The sequence below is a fragment of the Andrographis paniculata genome, unplaced genomic scaffold (genome assembly GCF_009805555.1).
Source record: "Andrographis paniculata isolate CXL003 unplaced genomic scaffold, ASM980555v1 Contig66END, whole genome shotgun sequence".
NCBI lineage: Eukaryota > Viridiplantae > Streptophyta > Magnoliopsida > Lamiales > Acanthaceae > Andrographis > Andrographis paniculata.
In genome coordinates, this window is record NW_026137602.1 from 3753026 (window position 1) to 3773232 (window position 20207).

At 31.7% G+C, this 20207-nt stretch overlaps 1 protein-coding gene across 1 annotated transcript; it reads right to left on the bottom strand.

The window, feature by feature from the left end:
* Positions 1-85: 85 nt before the first annotated feature.
* LOC127262935 (protein REDUCED CHLOROPLAST COVERAGE 3-like) lies at positions 86-12748 on the bottom strand. The gene is made up of 24 exons (XM_051291805.1): positions 12573-12748; positions 12167-12260; positions 12006-12067; positions 11804-11896; positions 11569-11641; positions 9966-10280; positions 9806-9870; positions 8662-8793; positions 8418-8459; positions 7827-8348; positions 7071-7225; positions 5914-6406; positions 5480-5542; positions 5283-5384; positions 4875-5183; positions 4712-4804; positions 4534-4635; positions 4345-4449; positions 4080-4213; positions 3584-3767; positions 3270-3401; positions 2802-2914; positions 2641-2719; positions 86-2079 (listed from the first exon to the last, which is right to left on the bottom strand). The coding sequence occupies exons 2-24, from the start codon at positions 12234-12236 to the stop codon at positions 358-360; spliced, it is 5160 nt and encodes a 1719-aa protein (XP_051147762.1). The 5' UTR covers positions 12237-12260; positions 12573-12748; the 3' UTR covers positions 86-357.
* Positions 12749-20207: the final 7459 nt, after the last annotated feature.

Genomic DNA, 20207 nt, shown 5'->3' on the forward strand with positions numbered 1-20207 from the left:
GAACTGAAACGCACATGACATATATCATAAAAAGGAGAGGAGAATCATAGAACCTAAAGAAACAGATAACTGTAACAAATTCATGTAATCAAAGTTCTTCTGCTTTATTCATTCATTCATTCATATATCAAGCATTGATTTATGACGCCCTACAAAATAACAAAACTTGTAGGTCCGAAGGGAACACATAAACTAGAACACATCACAGCAGATAATGAACTCCAGAGAGCATTTGATCGAAAAAAAACAAAAATAAAGAAAGATATTTCTTACGAATGTTACCCGATGAGACGAGCGAGCGAGCGAGCAGAGCACACTTCAACGATCGATAAGAAATCCATTCCGAGTATCCTCACTTCAACGTACTGAAGCACAGATCGACTGCTGAGTATACAGCTCAGTGCTGGGGAAATGCTGCCGGTTTCGTCTCCTCTTGGTGACGAGAACGAACCCTTCCTGATCACAAGTTTTGTTGTTCATGTTCACGTCGACTCTTCTGGTGCTCGTGCTGTGATTCATCTCCGAGACAGCTGGCTCTTGCTTTTCATCATCTCCACCGGAAATCCTTATGATAGCACTGTCATTCGCGATTGCGTCGCCGGGATTAACATAAACCGCGTGCTTCCTGTCGTGTTCCGGAGAAGAATCCGAAGGGCTCTGAGTGGATTTCACTATGAAGCTGAGAAGTATCTGCCTAGCTAGCTCGGCTTTGTCGGTATCCAAACAGTTCTTCTTTGATCTTCCCCTTGAAGCCGCGGCTGCGCCTTTTTCATCGAGCTTCTCGCCTTGAGAGCTTGTGTATTCGACGCTATTGACATCAGAAGAAGAGGAATCGGAGTCAGCCAATGGTCGTCGATCTTCAGCAGCTGCTGCGGTCGATTGCCATGCTCTGCCGGGAACAAATTCCGGTGCATGAGGGTTCATTGTTTTCGGAAGCACAACAACTCCTTTTCTGTCGGAAACAGGAATGCGGTAATTCATAAATCCAGTTGGGAAACTCCGGTGGGCTCTCAAGTACACCGGAGATCTAGGACCGCGAGGAATCGGAGCCATGACTGCAGCGAACGAACAGTGTTCTGTCAGTGGACCTTGACTCGCCAAAACATCGTAGACGGAAGTAATGACTTGAGTGTTCGCTGGCTGAGTCAAAGGAGGGTAGGCGCCGGGACTGAATGGCTCGGCAGCAGCCGAGAGTTTGCTGCAATTTGTTTCTACGGGTTTCTCCTGGATAATGGAACATTGAATTTCTTCAGTGTCTGAATCCGAGCCTGTCTCAGAAATATCACCTTTGTGGTCTCCTTTTGTGACTTCTTCTTGAGCTGGTTCAGAAATCTCGACCTTACAATCTCCTGTCGGGGCTTCATGTTTTAGCGTCGAGTCATCTGTAGAAACTGGAACATTCTCAACTGGTTGCTCTGTCTTTTGAAGACCACTGATTATCTCGTCGTGATTTATTTCTTCAACTTTCTCTTGTCGAGGCTTTATGACCGTACCTGGCGCAGCCACTGCGACTTCTTTGTATGACAATGATTTGGAGGCCACTGTTAGATGTGAAACTTTTGGTACTAAAGTAGAACTCTTGGTTCCGGACATCTTTGCAGCTGCTCGACTCGAATCATTGATGGCATTTGAGGTTACAGTATCAGCTGAAACTCTCTTGAATGGGCCCTTGTGCACTGGCGAAACAGCCTCCTTTCGAGAGCCATTATCGAAGTGCATGGAGTTCAATTTTAACCTGGCAAGATCTTGTCGTTTCCTGTTGGACTTTCTAAAAACTCCATTTCCAGATCTTCCTCTTGGGGTAGCTTCTTGCCATCCCTCTTCTGAATTTGAATCATTCGTGAGAGCTTCATTAAGTAGATGATGATGCCCGGCCCGAGTGTCGGTATGTATTTCTTGGGGAGGTCTGGGATCTGCCATATCCCCTTCACTACTACTGTCTATCACTTTACTACCACTATTTTCCATATCTTCGACAATGCTGGTGGCGATTTCACTTTTTTCTATATCCTCGGAGCTGACGGGGTTTTCGCTCTTTCCTTCTTGCTGTTGTTGTCTAGGGAATTTATCGATACAAGCCTGAAAAAGTCGAAAGAAGGAAGGAGGTAAATTTGAAGCATAGCAGTAGAAAACAATCTGGGAAAGAATCTGGAATGTATCATCAATCATATGATATGGATGATCTTTCAGTACATAAATGGAATACTGTTTACTATTTCATTATAGTAGAACCTCCTTAATCACAAAAGTATTTTCCCAAGTTTGAGTCGAATAGACATTAATAAAATCGACTATTTTGTGCAAATAAGTATAAATTAATATTTTACTTATCCTAATCACATTTAATTTCAAAATGTAATGATTAGGAAGAAAGTATAAAACTTCATAAGATGTAGAGCTAATGTGCATGATTAATCAAGTCAACTAAAATATATTTATTCCGTCCGCCAATTTTATGTCAAAGTCTAGACTACGTACATTTTTCTTAGTTATGAATATGTATTAACTTATCAAACAAGTAATCTATTACGTAATTTGGTTTACTTTTGCTTATAGGCAACTCTTTCCAAATGTTGTGTGGTTCACTGTGGAACATAAGAAATCAAAACATATTTTATTTGCACATTTAAACAATAATACCTTGAGGCGCCTTTTCCTCTGAGCATCTGCAGCCTTCAACTCCTGATCAGGACTTATATAATTAAGGAGATCTGTCACACTGAACATAGAAGTTTAGGGCATTGTACTGCAGGGGTGTAACAGAAGATTCACAATTAAGTATTGAAATATCACAAGAATACCTCAAATGACCTTTGCTAGCAATGGATGCATCTGGCTTTGGGATTCCATTACGTGCTGCTTCCTGCTGTTCCAAGGCTTTCGACTCGAAGAATTCAAGCCAAGCAGCGGCATCCTGCAGGTACTTGGTATATTATATTTTCACCATTGCAGAATTTCAAAGCATATTACCATATTATATGCATAGAGCTGTTTTCAAGCCTTATACTTTCCAAATTTCCTATTAGTCTAGAAGCAGAAGCATCTGGCAGAAAGCTACATTCATGAATAGGTGTGATATATTCTAGTAAGAATAATCGCTATATAGATTCTATCGAAAAGCCTTGAGCAAATGTTGCAGCAAGGACCATTAAAGCAGAAGAACACCCTAAAAGAGGAAATCAAATTATATAATCTTGATATTTGAATAGAGAGCAGTTTTGAGAATATGAAGCACAAATACTAGCAGCGCAAAAAAGAATTTTATGAACCTGAGTGCGAAGATCGTCTGCTCCCAGTTTAGCCCGGAGAATTTGTAATGTAGTTTGTTCATGTTGCATGCTGAGGGTGTATGCATCCATCAACGAAAGAGCTATGGCTATGGCATGATAGCTAGCAGCAGTCTGTCAGATGCAGCAAATACCAAATTAACTTCTATAAACTTTCGACATTATATTTACATATGACATGAATGCTTAGCTGTACTGACTTATCAAGTGTCAGTCATAAAATGTGGAGAAACACATCTTGTGTTAATCAGATAGAAATGTAGTTTGTTAGAAAGATCAAAATAACAGTAATAGACCTGTATGTGGTCAGCTCCAAGTAATCTTTGATTGCACTTAAGGGCTTCATGAAGATATCTGAGAGCAACATTAACATTTCCCATGCCCTCTTCCATCATGGCAACATTTATGTACGTAGCTGCTGTGTTCGGATGTGAGAGACCACACGAGAAATGAAGAAGATATAATGCACGGTTCACATATCTGCGCAAAGTCATCAACAAACATTACCAAGCAAGTTGAGTTTAAAAACATGGACAGGAAAAGCACAAACAAAGAAAGGAGAAAATCATGACAAAGTGCAACCACTTCAGCACAACAATTATCTACCATCATATATTAAAGTATGTGCTAAATCAGTATTACATAAACTATATCAGATGTAAAATTTAAACAAAACAAACAAAACAAATCAAGGCCTAATACTATAAGTTATTATTGCCTTTCATTCTAGTTATGAGACGATAAGTTGAATTACATGAGGCAGAATCAGATGAAACACGAAGTTCAACTTACTTTAATGCCAATTCATAGTGCTGAAGACGGTAGTAAAAAACCGACAGATCCCCATAGCTCTTCATTGTATCAGGGTGGTCTAGCCCAAGCTCCCTCTCATTGATATCTAATGCTTTCTGCTGATATATAGTTGCCTGAACATTATAAAAGATGCGCTTCTATGAAAATGTGCATGATATGATCTTTCAGAAAAAAAAAAAAAATCATTCTTAAAAGCTGCAGTAGACCTAAGGGAAAAATCTATATGCATCAAAGAATACAAAACCTGATTAAAATCTCCAGTGTGATAAAGAACGACCGCCAGAAGACTGTAAGCACTTGCAGTTGTACGATGGTAAGGGCCACATACGGCTATCATTTTTGAGAGGGCCTTCAGATTAAAGTCAAATGTAATCCCATTATTGAGACATGAAACAATGCAAGAATATATAATATACAGATAGACCTGAGTCACCTTTGTTCCATTATTAACAGCATCATCTAGTTTCCCTTTGTCTAATGCAATCTTTGAAGACTCCAGTAGCGTTCGCCCATCAACAGAAGAGCACCCTACATGCTGTAAAGATAAAAGTAAATCAAAGGAAACAATGATTCTAGAAGTAAATTAAAATTTTCATGCATGTCCGCTCTACCTTGCAGATTGGCACTATGCTTATGATATCGGATTTTGTGAACGGAGTTGAGCAGTCCATGTCATAGTCTTTGGGGACCAATTCTAATCCAACCTAAAAATGTGGAACTCAATAAATTGTTGGAAGAATGAAAAATTGACAACATATTTTTTATGTAACATACCTTGTGACAAAGTCCTCTTAGAATTGATAACTTTCGCAAGTATTGGAATTCATCATTCATTCTCCAACCAAATTTTTTCTCCAAAAAAATTCGCAACCATTGTAACTTGAGAAGATGATCACATGAGCCATTGTTTTCAACATAGCCAGAATCAAACAAAAAATTTAAGGTTGTAGCTATAGTTGCTGACAAGTCATCCACACATTCAACAGAAGCAATAACAGCTCGCAGCACATGCTTAAAGGCCCTTGTTACCATTTCATGAATGCATATGAACTGTATATGAGGAAGCTTATCTGCAAGTTTTACCTGGTTCAAACAATTACAAAGTATTTTAACTTTTAAAGTTAGAAATGAGAACATATAAATATACACCCCATGCATTTGGAAAGTGAGATATTCACTCACCACATGTCCTAAAGAGCACATTTGTAGTCCTCTAAGATGCATGAAGTCAGTTAATGTACCACCATCAACTGGAGACAGTTCAAGTGATGCAAAGTCTGCAACCTGAAAAGATAATTGGTTACAACGCACATAGGGTCTATGCCAATTCTGCATGGCCACACAACTTATTGAAAATTGAGCTATTTATTAAACCATACCAGCTTAGGTAATGCAAGGTTATCATAATAATCATTTGCCATCCTCACCAGGTCGTCCGCTGACTGCATGTTTAAGCAGTAAATTAAGTTTAATCACAATATGAGAGTAATTCAAGAACAACACAGACAAAGACAACTAGAAAAAGTCTCACAAAACTACAATAATCTTAAAAATATCAAATATGAAATATATGTTCTAGCCATGCTTTGCGAGTATTCCAATTGCAATTGCTCTGGACCTCCAATCACCCTCACATACAAAAAATGATTTTCAAGTCAAGTTCCTTTTGTTGGTTCCCTTAAATTTTAATTCCAGCTCATTGGTTTCTGCCCCTCTCTTTCTACCCTTCTCCATACCTCAATTTTTTTAGAGGATGGCTAATTGCAGCAAGGGAGAATTATGTACAGTATATGCATGACAGGAAAGAGTTTACCTTTGTATGAAGGCACACACCAGTTTCTTTCAAGCGTAGTAATGCTTCCTTAGGAACATATTTCAGCAACTCCCAATTTGGTTCGCTGTTTTGTGTTTCTCCTCTGCCATTTTCTGCGTTTAGGCTTCCGGTTTCGGCAGAGATGTCCACACCCTTCCCATTAATACTGGATATTTTCTTTTCTATCTTCTTTAGCATCTTAAAATGTTCCCCAAGTCCTTTTACAGGTTCAAACTTGTTGTCGCTGTCAAGATTTCCAGAATTGTCTATAGTCTTCGTCTCCTGCTTTTGTAGATGCTGGACCCAACAAGAACCAAGCTCCCATCTCATGCAACTCTTTGGTATTGGTGGACTATCCTCGAGCTTTTTCAGAGAAGCTTTTACTATTTCTTGGACCATACATGTTGAAGTTGAAGGTTCTGTCAAAACAAGCTGACGAGTTTGGCGATTGACTGAGGATTCTGTACATGTTTTTTGGAGTATCACTCTTAAACTGCAAGACAACCCCAAATCATTTCATTATTCCATTTAGTTAGGTTACCACCCTTGCAAGTCCTATATCACCACAAGACATGCATAAGTAAAAGTTTCTTCTCATAGAACAGGCATTGCAATAAATCAAATTATGGCACCAAAGTGCAGAAGAAATTTTAATTTGTTTGACGTAAAAGAGCACAACCAAGAAATTACATAAGCCATATGGTTTGTTCTTTTTATGTTTGGTTTTTGGTTTAAATAGTAGTTGAATGTAATATTTTATGAGAGAAAATACTTTTTTTACAATTAATTGTGAGGATTGCATAATAACGAAGTTGGGAAAAAAAGATCATAACCAAAGTATTCCCAGTGTTAGATCGAAACACTTAAAAGATGATGAGTCACAAGACACAATTAGGTAAATTTCATTGCTGACCAAAGGATTCTCAGACAGCAAGCAATGACAAAAGGTGAATTGTGTAAACACTACCCTCTACATTATTAGACGTATAATTCCTATCAAAGCAGAGGCCTTCAATTCTACTGTAGCTTAGACAAGTTAATCAAGATACAGCCTAAATGTAATCTTCAAATGATTAATCCATCACAAATTATGTTTCTCTAATAGAGATATCAGGGTCTTTGTTAAGCATTTACGGAAGGCAAAGAAAGTTTGGAACCTGTTAATATTAAGTGCATTGGCCCCTCCATCAGGCTGGTCCTCAATATCAATATCTTGTATACAGTTATTCACTTTGTCCCAATTGGCATCAACCTTCACTGTTGCAGTGTAGCCACAATGTCTTACAACAACAATACCTAAAGAAGAAGTATCCTGGAAAGAGAGCACACATTTTCACTTTTCAGATAAGAGTAAATAGTGAGCTGAGAAAAGAGCACCTAACAACAGAGACAGATATTCAATGATTTCAAGCTCTCAAAAGAAATGACAATCTGCTGTGGTGAGTCAAATTGGAAAACCTTAAGCAAATCTATGTCTGTATATCTTACAGAGAAGAATCGAATATCGTCACTATCTATTCTTTTTTCAGAATACAGCTGTCATTTGCAATTTGATCAAATTAATTTAGCATGCAGCCTAAAGGAAGTAGATCTTAACATGGAAGCTATAGATCATTTAATCATATCGTTTTCACCTGATTCAATGACAATATTTGAATTGTACACACACATTATTTGCAAAAATTAAGCAAAGTTAAATATTTAAAACAAACACCAGATGTACATCATTTTTTAAGGACTGTCGGTGTTTCAGCTTTGCAAACAACATTATTTTTCTGCACCTATCACAACGGAAAACAAAATACAAGCGTGTATGAAGTACTGTCCTAGTTCACAGAAATTTTAAATCTTACAATATTGTTATTAATCGGAGAAGATCAAAAGCAAAGCCAAGTCTGAGAAGAATTGCTTACATGTACAAGTACGCTTTCATCAGCAGTTATTCCTTTAAGTAGATTTCTCTGAGAAACTTCCATGGAAGATTCATTGCATGATTTGCTGCCAATAATCTTAAGCTCCCTTTTCAATCTTACACCTACTTCATCTCTTTTGACTGTAATTGAAAGGTCACCAACCTGACTCTCAAGCACAACTGAGCCTGGATGATGTGTAGCCTTAGCAACCGAATTCATCACTTTATCTATGGATGAAACAGCTTTAAAAGCAGCCACATCAACAAAAAGACTATGAACCAAAAATGCCTTTCTGTCTCGAATCACTCTTTCTTCCTCAGTTTTACATGGTAGGCTAGCCAATAAAGCAAAGTATGTTGCCCAAGGTCTATTATCAGACTCTCCCAATCTTCCCTGTCCTCCACCATTTCCTCCCCAATTTTCATCTTCTGTAGGCAGAGGCACAACACGTGAAGCAGAGCAAAGAATGGAAGGAGGGGCAAGCCATGTATTGGCACGCAGACCGTACGGAAGATTACCAAACTGAAAAGAGAACAACAGAATTACTTGGATACAGTTAATAACAGTCAGATATGATAAAGCAAAAATTACCTTGTTGTGATCAACAAAGGCTTTCATCAAGGATGCATATGCCTGCACATAATAATCAAGATTATTCTCAAGAAATAGGATTTTAGCAGCATAATGCAGCAGAAAATATAACCGGATGTAATGATCTTAAACATGTCAAAATCATAAAAAGACTAGTAAGGTATTGTAATGATGACACTGCAATATACCCCTACAATATCAGCACTGCATTTTGGAGTAGCAAATTCATATTGAAATCACTTGCCTTAGCGAAAGCTTGACTTTGTTGTTGTAGAAGATCTGTCAGAGAATGGCTCAGCAAATATTGTTTTCCAGAAGCATAGAAACCCTTTGCTGATGCCATCACTTGTATTGTCTTCCCATTGCATATCTTTATCTGCAAACACATAGTATGATCATAAGTTCTACAACCCAGAAAAATATCCCATGGGAATTCGCAAAAGAACAACAAAAAACTTCAGCTTCCAACAACATTTATAGCTTAAAACTACAATCTCGCTGACCCACAAATCTCTATTTATCTTTATCTCTACAAAGCAAATGTAACTGGAGTAGTTGGCAAACCGGAAGAGGTTGATTAGTGAAGCAGAGTAACACGTTTTTATTTTTTTATTTTTCTTCATCATTTTAAGGTTAACGCTGTTACGATAACAAGCTGCAAATTGATTCTATCTATCTTCACTTACCAAGTTGATGACTCCACAACAAGCTTATTTTCGGTTCCATTCCTCCCCTAAGGTTGGTTCAAGGGGAAGGGAGGGGAGGGGAGGGGAGAAAGGAGGGCAAAAAATTTACTACCTCTGTTTGGTTAAAATTTGGAAATAAAATATAGATATTTTGCTTCCCCTCCAATTTTATTTTTTAAATTATTAGTATATTCTTAATATTATGTACAGTATGATACTATTTTTATTCAATTATATATAAATTATATTATATGTATTTTATAGTAAAAAATAAGTTATAATATTTTTAAATAATATAAAATAATTAAAATTATAAATCATTTTTATATAATTAAATTATTTTTAATCTAATTATTTAATTAAATCGGTAACAGTCTAGTCTAATTAATCTATCAAATTTTATTAAATATTTTTATTTTTTTATTTATATGCAAAATAATAAAAATTATTTTATTTTATTTCTCTTCTTATTTAATCAAACAAACAAACAAAAAAAACAAGTACTACTATTTTAATATTTGCTCTGCTATTTTAATATTTGCCTCCTTTCTTCGTGGAATCCCTCCCCACCCTCTCCTCCCGTCATTTAACCAAACAGACCTCTCGCATTCCGATAATAATAATAATAAAAAAAAGACCTCTCGCACGATGCATGATCTCTATCAAAAAATCACTGCTGGATTCCGGAAACGACAAAGTTACCTGCATTTCGAAATAATCACCATCCCGCCGCGTTGCACCATCTTTAGATTGGACTCTTTCAAGATCTGGAAATGACAAAATAAAGAAATACAAAGTTTAAAAAATTGAAGACTACTGCCATAATCCATCCAAGAAACAGATAGGAAGAAAATTAACCCACGTAGTATAGGTGGAGTTAGGTGAGAGAAAGAAAAGAACTCATAGAAATCCGACAGCTTCGGAATCGGGTGAATCGCCACCATATCATAGCTCGGGGATAACGCCGACGGAGGGTTCCCCGGAGACCGTAATTCTCCATCCGGCAGAGCTCCCACTGGCGCGCGCTGCTGAGCTTTACTTTTCTTCGATCGAGACTCCGTCCCTCCGCCGGAGACGCCGCTCCCGCACTTGGGCTTGCCGAAGCGCGTGGTGCACGCGACAAGATCGAGCAGCCTTCGCACGTGCGACAGCGCACGTGTCTCGTCTGAGTAGTCCTCTGCGGAGTAGGGGCAAAATATGTCAACAAATGTCACTTTACAAATTGAATCCCTAATTCCTTAGAACGCACAATTTACAAAAGCTCCCACATTTTTTCGGTTGGAATTTAATTTTTTTATTAAAATTTATTAAATTAAATTATTTTTTGTTTAAATCATATAAAAAAAATTATTTTTACTAGATTGGGCCATAATGGGGTTTGTTGTGAATATTGTGTGCAGGCACTAAGACTCAGACAGATGCCCCAATTGGACATTTTCTTGGGTCAACCCACGTTAATTGTTCAGCAGTCCTCGTTAAAAAGGAGCGTTAAAAACAATGTGGGTTGGAAACTCCTAAGAGCAATCAATAGGGTGTTAAATAACTGCTACTAAAGACAAACGTGTTTCATCTGCCAACCAATTAAAAAGTGCTTCGAAAAGAAACCAAAAAAACTCTATAAAAAACAATTACCTAAAGCATAATACGCCTGACAATATAACCAGAACTACAATTTTCAATTAAAGCAGTAATATAGAATTTAATGGTCTTGTCCCACAGGCAAAAATATACGTACACCAAAACTTTTTCAGTACATTTGTGGTCCCTATACATTGACAGTCCCAACTATATGGTTCAGTCTGTATGGGCCCCGAGTGCCAGGAACTCCTAACAAACTTCTGTTCCAAGAAATGGTATTTTAGATCAAGAATTTCGATCCCATTATATATATCCTTAAAATTGAATGATTTTAAAAATTCAATTAAACATGTATAGATCTCTAATGCTACTGGGTACTACACCTAAATCCTCACCCAAATCTAAAAATTTCCAGAGTGAATATGTTCTTTTCCCTGTGCACACAGAGAGGCATAGAAGTCTCCCCAATTTCAGAAAAAGGCCAAATTACTCATAAGCCAAAATAGCCGTAAGCAATAATGTCTATCAACTACGTGGCAGTATTAAATTACTAATGTGCAGCCAAGTATGAGGTTGAGGCATAATTTTGAGTAGCTCTACATTATTCGGTTTATCTTTACTGCTATCAAAAGCTGTCAATGTTGAATTCTTTAGGACTATGAGATGCATACGAATGGTTGAATTAAGAAATAAAATAATGGGTTATTAATTATTAGCAACTTGCAGGGTATCATAATCAAATTGGAATGCAGCATATACAGCCAATAATCTTGCCGTTTGATTATGTAAAGCAAAATTAGAAAGGCATGCGTTGATTGTTTATTTTTCTTGTTTTTTCCTTTGGTAGAGTAAGGGGTTGTACCAGCTGCATTGAAAGTAATACCTACCTTCAACCATTGTCAGCACACATGGCTTCAGTGTAACAACCTCTACCTTATCGCTCAGCCTCCGTCCTTTAACCTGCAGAACGAATAGAATCATTATTGAAGCTCCAACTGTCTGTCAATGGAGTTTTCTGATTGAATTTTGGTTAATGAAGGATTAATGATACAAACAAAGCCCCCAACAACACACACCAACACGGATACGTATGTGTCTGTGGGAATCTGATTTTCTGCTTACCTCATGAGCGAGGGAATATTCCGTGATGTGGCAGGTTTGTTCATTAACCGCCAGGAGCTTCTTCACGTCCAGTATCTTATCAGTGGAGATGCCCTTTCATCGTTTTTTAACCGAATCAAGCAGTCAGTGAGCTCAGACGTCTTCCATTAAAGATAAATTGTGTAATCAGGAAATCGAGGATGATGATATTCGAGTCGCGTACCTTGAGAACCAATTCAGTCTCATATGGCGTGATTACGGTTATGTCAACAACGCTAGGTACAACTGCAGAAGCACAAGAAGTTAATGAAGAAACTGGACGAACAGCGTTCGAATGAAGAATTCAAAAACAGATTCCGAGAATTAAGCGATTCCTCTACACACCTTTATCTTCTTTTTTCTTCTTCTCATTCCTGGATTTGTTTCCCTTGCCCCTACCTGACCTCGGAGCCATTTCCCCGACTCTTCTCTGCTTCCTCTGTAAGTTAACCAACAGCAGAAACGCTTTCGAATAACTAAACACCAAATGAAAACTCAAACAATGCAAATTCCAATACCAATACAACTATTGCATTCAGAATCTCGGCTTAAAATGAATACGCATAGAAAAGGACAAACAAAATATCTAATAATCATCGATAGCCGTATTTAGGTTAGGTTAGTGAAGAAAAACCCAAAGGTGAGGGAAGGCAACCTCCGGCAGATACAAAAATGGTGAAAAAAAATCTACAAACGCTTTACGAATGAAGAAAACAGCAGCGATAAAGCGAATGGATAAGGGAGTATATACCTCGGTCTGGACTGGATTCCTGGCAAGAAAATCCTGGCCTCACCTTCTTGCCGCCTTCGATGATTCTCTCTCTAGCACTGGCGAGCTCTCTCCCACCATACCCACAGTCCAGTAGGTGTTTTCTCTCTCTACACGCTCTCTGCAACGTCCTTTTTCTGAGAGCAAATGAAGCCCATGCGTTCAGGACGCAGACAAAGAAGTGTTGGGGAGTTGTGGGATCGGACGGCGGATAGTCCGCCACGTGGCGCCCGATGCTGCTTTGTTTTTTTCTCAAGCGTACAAATGGGTTTTGCCGTTATGATATTTTTTCCGGCTCATGTTGACTCGGGTTTACTTGGAAATTGTTTGATGAGAATCTTTGAACCGGTACGTAATTACGTGCTAATAGACTAATAATGACGCCTTTTTGGGGTTAGGAAAATTAGTAATTATGAATTTATGACATATTTGATTGGTTGTTGTATTTAAATAGGTTTACTGAAATTGATAATTGTGTTTGTTTGTGTTTTTTTTTAATTACTTTTCATGAAGTTATCATTTTCTATTTTCGTCCGTCCCAAAATAAGATTATAATTTTCTAATTTAGTAACGGTACTGTCTATCTAAGAGATAGATAATTAATACCCTTTCAGCTTACAATATATTACATAAATGTCATTATTTTTATATTTCACTGTATTAATAGGGATATTTTTTGTCTTTATCAAATGACACCCTTCTAATGAGACGAAGAGAATACAATATATCATTCATAAAAAAAAATTACAAATTAATATAATTTTTTTTAAAAAAAAAAATTGCTGACACTAATAGACATGTATGCATTGTAAGTAGACTTATAAAATATTATATTCCATATTAATTATGACTTATCTATATTTTTGAAAAATATGTATTGTGAAAAACATGCTAATTTTTATATAAAAATATTATATTAAAAACTATTCACCTCAAAATTAAAGTCTCATTTAATTATGTTTTTAAAATATTTTAAAAGTTTAAATAGATTTAAAAATAATAAAGTATTAAATAAAAAATATTTAATGTGAAATGTATATATATATATAATATTTTGAATATAATATTATTTTTTGAAAAATATTTTTATGAATGGTGTGAAAATAAGTTTAAAAATATAAATAATTATAATGCAAAATAAAAATAAAACACAAATACACATGTAGACAAAAAAAATTTATTGGTATGTTTATTTTGTATTTTTGAATAAATGTCTTCTCTATATATTAGGGATGATGTATTGTGTTCCAAATATAAAAAATAAATATTTTATTTTGTGTTAAATTTTAAATTTTTGTGAGAGAAATGAATATAATATATTATAATTGTATTTTTTATAATATTTATAGGGAATTGTGTCAAAAAAATATATTAGTTAAACAAGCTCAATATTTCAATTCTTAAAACTATAGTATATGGAATTATTGTTTTCTCATAAAATAAGTCTGCTCTTCTTGTCAAAATTTCTTTTACATATTTTCAAAATAAATTAATATATTACACATACTTATTATTTTTATATTACTTACATATTTTTTTTAACTTCATCTAACAAAAATTTTCCTCCAATCAAAATCAATATTATATATTTTGTATGATTTTCAATAAAAATATATTTTTTTTTACCAAAAAATTATTGAAACAAAAATTCAAATCTAACATCTTATTTCCAATTAAGTTTAAACTATAACCAAACATACCATTTTATGATTTTTTTAATTATTTATTGATAACTGTAAAATCAACCTGGGGAATTGTAATTTTTTTAATAAAGTAAATTTTATTATTTTTAAATTATTAATTTAAAATAATATATTTTTATTACAAAATATGAATAAAAATTTTATTATTAAGAAATGACATATAATTCTGTTCTGATTTAATACGAGCAGTGTTATATTTGTAAATTCATCAGTTTAGTTAATTGAAAATTATTTTTCTATAGTAATTTTAAGTTTTAGTTAAAAATATTTTAGAAATATAATGATTTTTTATTAAAGAAAATAATATATTTTTATAAATAAATTATAAATATTGCATAATATATACACTAGAATTCAAATTTTTAAGTAAAGAGAGGCTTGCTTATTTGTTTTCTTTAAAATAAAATAATTATTAACTAAAGATGTGTTCGGGTTAAGCTTATAGTAACAAAAATAATGTCAAACTTATGTTACGATTGATTGAAAAAATAATATCAATTTTAATTTAAAATTACAACAATATACATCTCATATTTATATTAAAAATTAATTTATTTTTATTGAAAATAAAAATACCATAACTAAATACAAAAAAAGTAAATTTATAAAATTGTTTGAAAAAATATTTTTTTATGTGATATATAAACAATATAAAAATAATAAATATACGATACTATATTAATTATTTTGAATAATGTGTTGATTTATTTTCACAAAACAAACAAATCAACTGTATAATTTAAAAATGTGTTTAAAGTTTTAATGTGGTATTTTTAATTCGAAAAAATATATAGAAAAAATATTTACATGCTAAAAAAATATCTATTTTATCTTCTTTTTTTATGATAACAAATAAATAATATTTATGTCTAATTACATTGGTCTATTTTTTAAAACTTGAGATATACTCTTTTGCTCCAAATCAAAAAGGTCCTTTTGGACTTTTATAGTACATTAAGAAGTAATATTCGATATTTTATTAGTTAGTGAGAATGTATAAAAGTTTTTGATATTTTAATTTTTTGACTTAATGTATAAAGTAATTGTATCTGTAGTGGTATGTTTGTAATTTAAGTAAAATATATAGTATTTTAGTATTAATGTATAATTATTTTTTTAAAAAAATAGAAAATAGATACTTTGAAGTGAAACATATAAAAATAATAAAAAGAATAAATTAAAATATGACGGAAAGAATATAAATTATATTGATAGAAAATTTGTCACCATTGAAATTCATAGTGTATCATACATTACAAACTGTTCCTAATTATTTTTTATTTGAATAATAGTTGGAATATAATATTATGTGATAAAATAATACTCCATCCGTCAAGTTAGAAAGTATATATATTTTTATTTTGGAACGTTCAATTATAAAGTAATTATTTTATTGAATACCTTGTTTTTTTCCACAAATACCCTTACTTTACATCACATCATTACTTTTACACCAAAAAAATAAGGACAAAAATATCATTATATTACTTTTAACTGCCCACTATAATTAAAATACTATTATTTCTTAAACACCGCGTCAAAAGTAAATGTTTACTTTCTGTGTGAACGGATGAAGTAATATATTTTTATAAAGAATTATAACGATTGTAGTAATAATAATAATAATAATAATAATAATAATAATCTCCCGATATTGGAATTGTCACATTCTCATGGGTTTGGATTTTGAATTGAGATTTGTAAAAATTTTGAATTTGAATAGTTGTATGATGTGATATAAATAGGTGTTGATGTGATTTTTTGAATGTAAAATTGATTTTTAATATAATATAAAAAATAAAAAATAGGTGTTTGATTTGATATTTTTTGAGAAAAAAATGAGATGAATAATGGAAATTAAATCCAATCCCCCAAACAAACACACCCTAGTAAATTTTCCGAAACTGATATGACATTGACGTAGCTAATTTGTTAATGCCAAATAAATTTTTTATTTTTTATTTTTTATTTTTTACGTGATTATTTATTAAATCCATTTAACGTTGACAAATTAGTCACGTAAGCAAATAATTTAATAATATGAATATTAGGTCAAGTGGCTCCTAATTATGGGTAATGAAGGTTTGATACGCCTTTTATGATAAGATATCTGTGTATATTTAGATATATTTCAGAAATATACTAAAAAATTGAATTTATTTAGAGTATGTTTGTTTGGGGGATTGGATTGGATTGAATTTACACTATTCATCCAATTTTTGCCTCTAAAAAATATCAAATTAAACATGTATTTTTATTTTTTATATTATACTAAAAATCAATTTTACATTTAAAACATCACATCAACACCTATTTATATCACATCATACAACTATTTAAATTCAAATTTTTTACTATTCAAATCCCAACTAAAAATCCAAAACCTCAAACAAACACACCCTTAGAAACTGTGAATTGTACATATTTTGACATTTTTATTTGGTTTCAAAATTAGGTATTGTGTGTTGGTTTGGGGTTTTTGGATTTTGAGTTGAAATTTGAATAGTAAAAATTTTGAATTTGAATAGTTGTATGATGTGATATAAATAGGTGTTGATGTGATGTTTTGAATGTAAAATTGATTTTTAGTATAATATAAAAAATAAAAAATAGGTGTTTGATTCGATATTTTTGGAAAAAAAAATAGAATAAATAGTATATTTAAAATCTAATCCTCAAACAAACACACCCTAATAATTTAACATAAAATAGATTTGTTGGTTTGTTTGTTTTGTATTTTGATTTGAATAATAATAACGTAAATTATAGAAAATTGAATAGATAATATAAATATAATAAATTTGTGTAATATAATATTATTTTTGAATAAATATATTGAATGTTTTTTTCGGAAAAAAGAACACACCCAATATTTTACATGCTTAGAAAATGAATGAATATGTTAATAGTCACGGCAAAAAACAAATTGAAACCATAAATAAACAAGACTTAACACACTCTATTGTCACTTTAGTTCAATAATGTTATTTGTAAATTTGCTCTCTCAATTAATTTTTTACCGATGCGGTTTGCAATATATATAATATATATTTTATTTTTTTACAAAAACATCAACATTCAATGTACGGTCATTTTTACTTTTATTTATATATATATTATCTGTATGATTCTCCATGTTTTACGTTAAAAATACTTCAATCTAAAACACTAAACAAATAAAAGTTAATTCATTGTTCATAATACATATAAAGATTTTCTCATAAACAACCATGAGGTCATGGGTTAAAACCTGATGCCTCAGGTCACCTACCTCTTGGTAAGTATATATTTTGTCATTTTTTATTGTCGAAACATAAGTATCTATTTTTTTCTATTAGTGTGTATGGAATATTGCATATTACAAATACTTTCATATTTATTTAAATTAATATCCTCACGGTAACTTAATACATCATAGGAATAAAATAATTTTAACATACAATAATTGTCATCGACTATCATTAAATTATATATAAGAAATGAATAGTATTTACTTTCTAAATAGGCAGAAAAAAGTATTATTTTTTTGTAATTTTTTTTTTAAAAAAATTATGTTAATAAAACACATCCTTAACAAAACAAAATACAATAATATAAAATGTCCTCTATAACTTCCTTTATACATGTATAGAGAATAATTAGAATGCTAATTAGTGTTAACTAACACAAAGCTTGATTAGTTGTAATTAATATGTGAAAATATAGACGACCAATATAGAATTAATATAATATATATTGTATAAAAGTGTTACTTATATACTGTATATTTTAATTTGTACGTATTGTATTAACATGTGTCGAAATCATTACATATGAATTTATTATATTTTAATATACATAACATAAAAAATACAATTTTATATTTTAAAAACAATTTTTCATACATAACATAAAAAACACATCTAACATAAAATACTATTTTTTATATTTTAAACATATTTTTTTATACATAATATAAAAACTACATCTATAAAAAAAAAAAAAAAAAAAAAAAAACACGCGCACATGTAGTTATATATTTTATTTATATTACATTAATATATACTTAATGTTATCAATTTATACCAATATAATCAAAATCAAATAATTACATTTTGGCCTCATACATGAAGACACTAACTTAGGCTAACTATAGAAATATCCCCTTGTTTTTTCAATATTATTTTTTAATTGTGATTCGAAAAAAGTAATACTCTTTTCATTTCAATACAATAGTCATATTTACTATTTTTGTCGGTCCCGAAATAATAGTCTCATTTCTATAAATAATTATATTACTATAAAACTACCCTTACTTTTTCATTATTATTACACAATTGACACTATTTTTTACACTAATGCTCACAAGGGCAAAAAAGTCTTTTACATGTACTTTTTACCCGCTACTAATATAATATTAATATTCATTAAATCTCGTACCAAACACAACCTAAACTACAGTTCTGGGAATGAGAGAGTAATAAAAAATACAAAATATTTTATATAAAAGTCAAAAAGTCAAAATACTAATTATAAAAAAATAAAAAAAAATCATTGTAAAAAGCTATAAAGTTAAATATTCAACATAACATAATATTTTATTTTATATTTTTTACCTAATTTTTCATATTACACAAAAAAAAAAAAATGAACAGAGCCATAATAGCATTTTTTTTCAACAAAATGAAAAACATGACATTACAAATATCTAATAATTAAAATAATATGGTTGCAATCTTGTTTAATTTTTTTTTAACAATTTCTTACAAATATTTTAAAAATAAAGTACATACGCACATTGATAATATATATTTTATCTATTTAAAACATTAATAATTTAATTAATATAAAGTAGTATTTCTTTTATATTTTTGACATTGTTTCATATTAACATAAAAAATATATTCATTCAAAATTATATATAGTTAAAATATCTTTATATTTAAAACAATAAATTTAATACATGTTTGATATTTAATTTTTTTTTTATTTTGTTGAAAATTATGACCTAATCCAAGTAATTCATCAGTAAATATTGATAATTGACCCATATTTTAGCTCGGCCTATCGGACTTGACCCAAACTTTTTAATCCAAATCAACCCTAAGCTTGAACCAAGTCATTAGCCATTTTGTTAGATTAGTTTTGATGAAGTTTTAAAGATACATAGAGAGAGAGTTTGGGGGCTTTTAGAGTTACTTTCGTCGTAGTAGAAACCGACCATCCGAGAGAGGAGATGAAGATTTGAAAAATCGAGCGTCTTTTGGTGAGGTTGAAAGATTTTTCGATGAGATTCATAATTTTTATTTTGTGCCGATTCTGGTGAGTGTCGATGTTTAAAATAAGGTGCCGATCTCCATTTTGAGCTAAGATTAACTCTGACCATTTCGCATGTTCATAATTTTTTATTATATTTTTATAATTTTTAATAATTAATAAAAAAATTAAAAATCTTAAACACCAATGAAATTTATTGTGATTTAAAATTAATTTAAAATGAAATATTGATTAAAATTTTGGTTAAATTTTGTATAGAATGAATATAATTAATTTGAATCTGAAAGAATAAATCCTAAATATTATAAGTTCAATATTGTGTGACTAATTTTTAAAGCCGAATGCCTTAGGTAGTTGAGGTGCTAATCGGCGGTAGGTGGTACGGATGGATATGGGTGTGTTTGTTTGGGTATTGGATTTTAAATTCACTATTCGTCCCATTTTATTTTTTTTTTAAAAAAATATCAAATCAAACATATATTTTTTATTTTTCATATTATACTAAAAATCAATTTTGCATTTAAAACATCACATCAACACATATTTATGTCACATCATACATCTATTCAAATTTAAAATTTTTACTATTCAAATTCCAATTCAAAATCCAAACCCCCGAACAAACACATATTCATCCCTAATTCTTGAAAATATATAT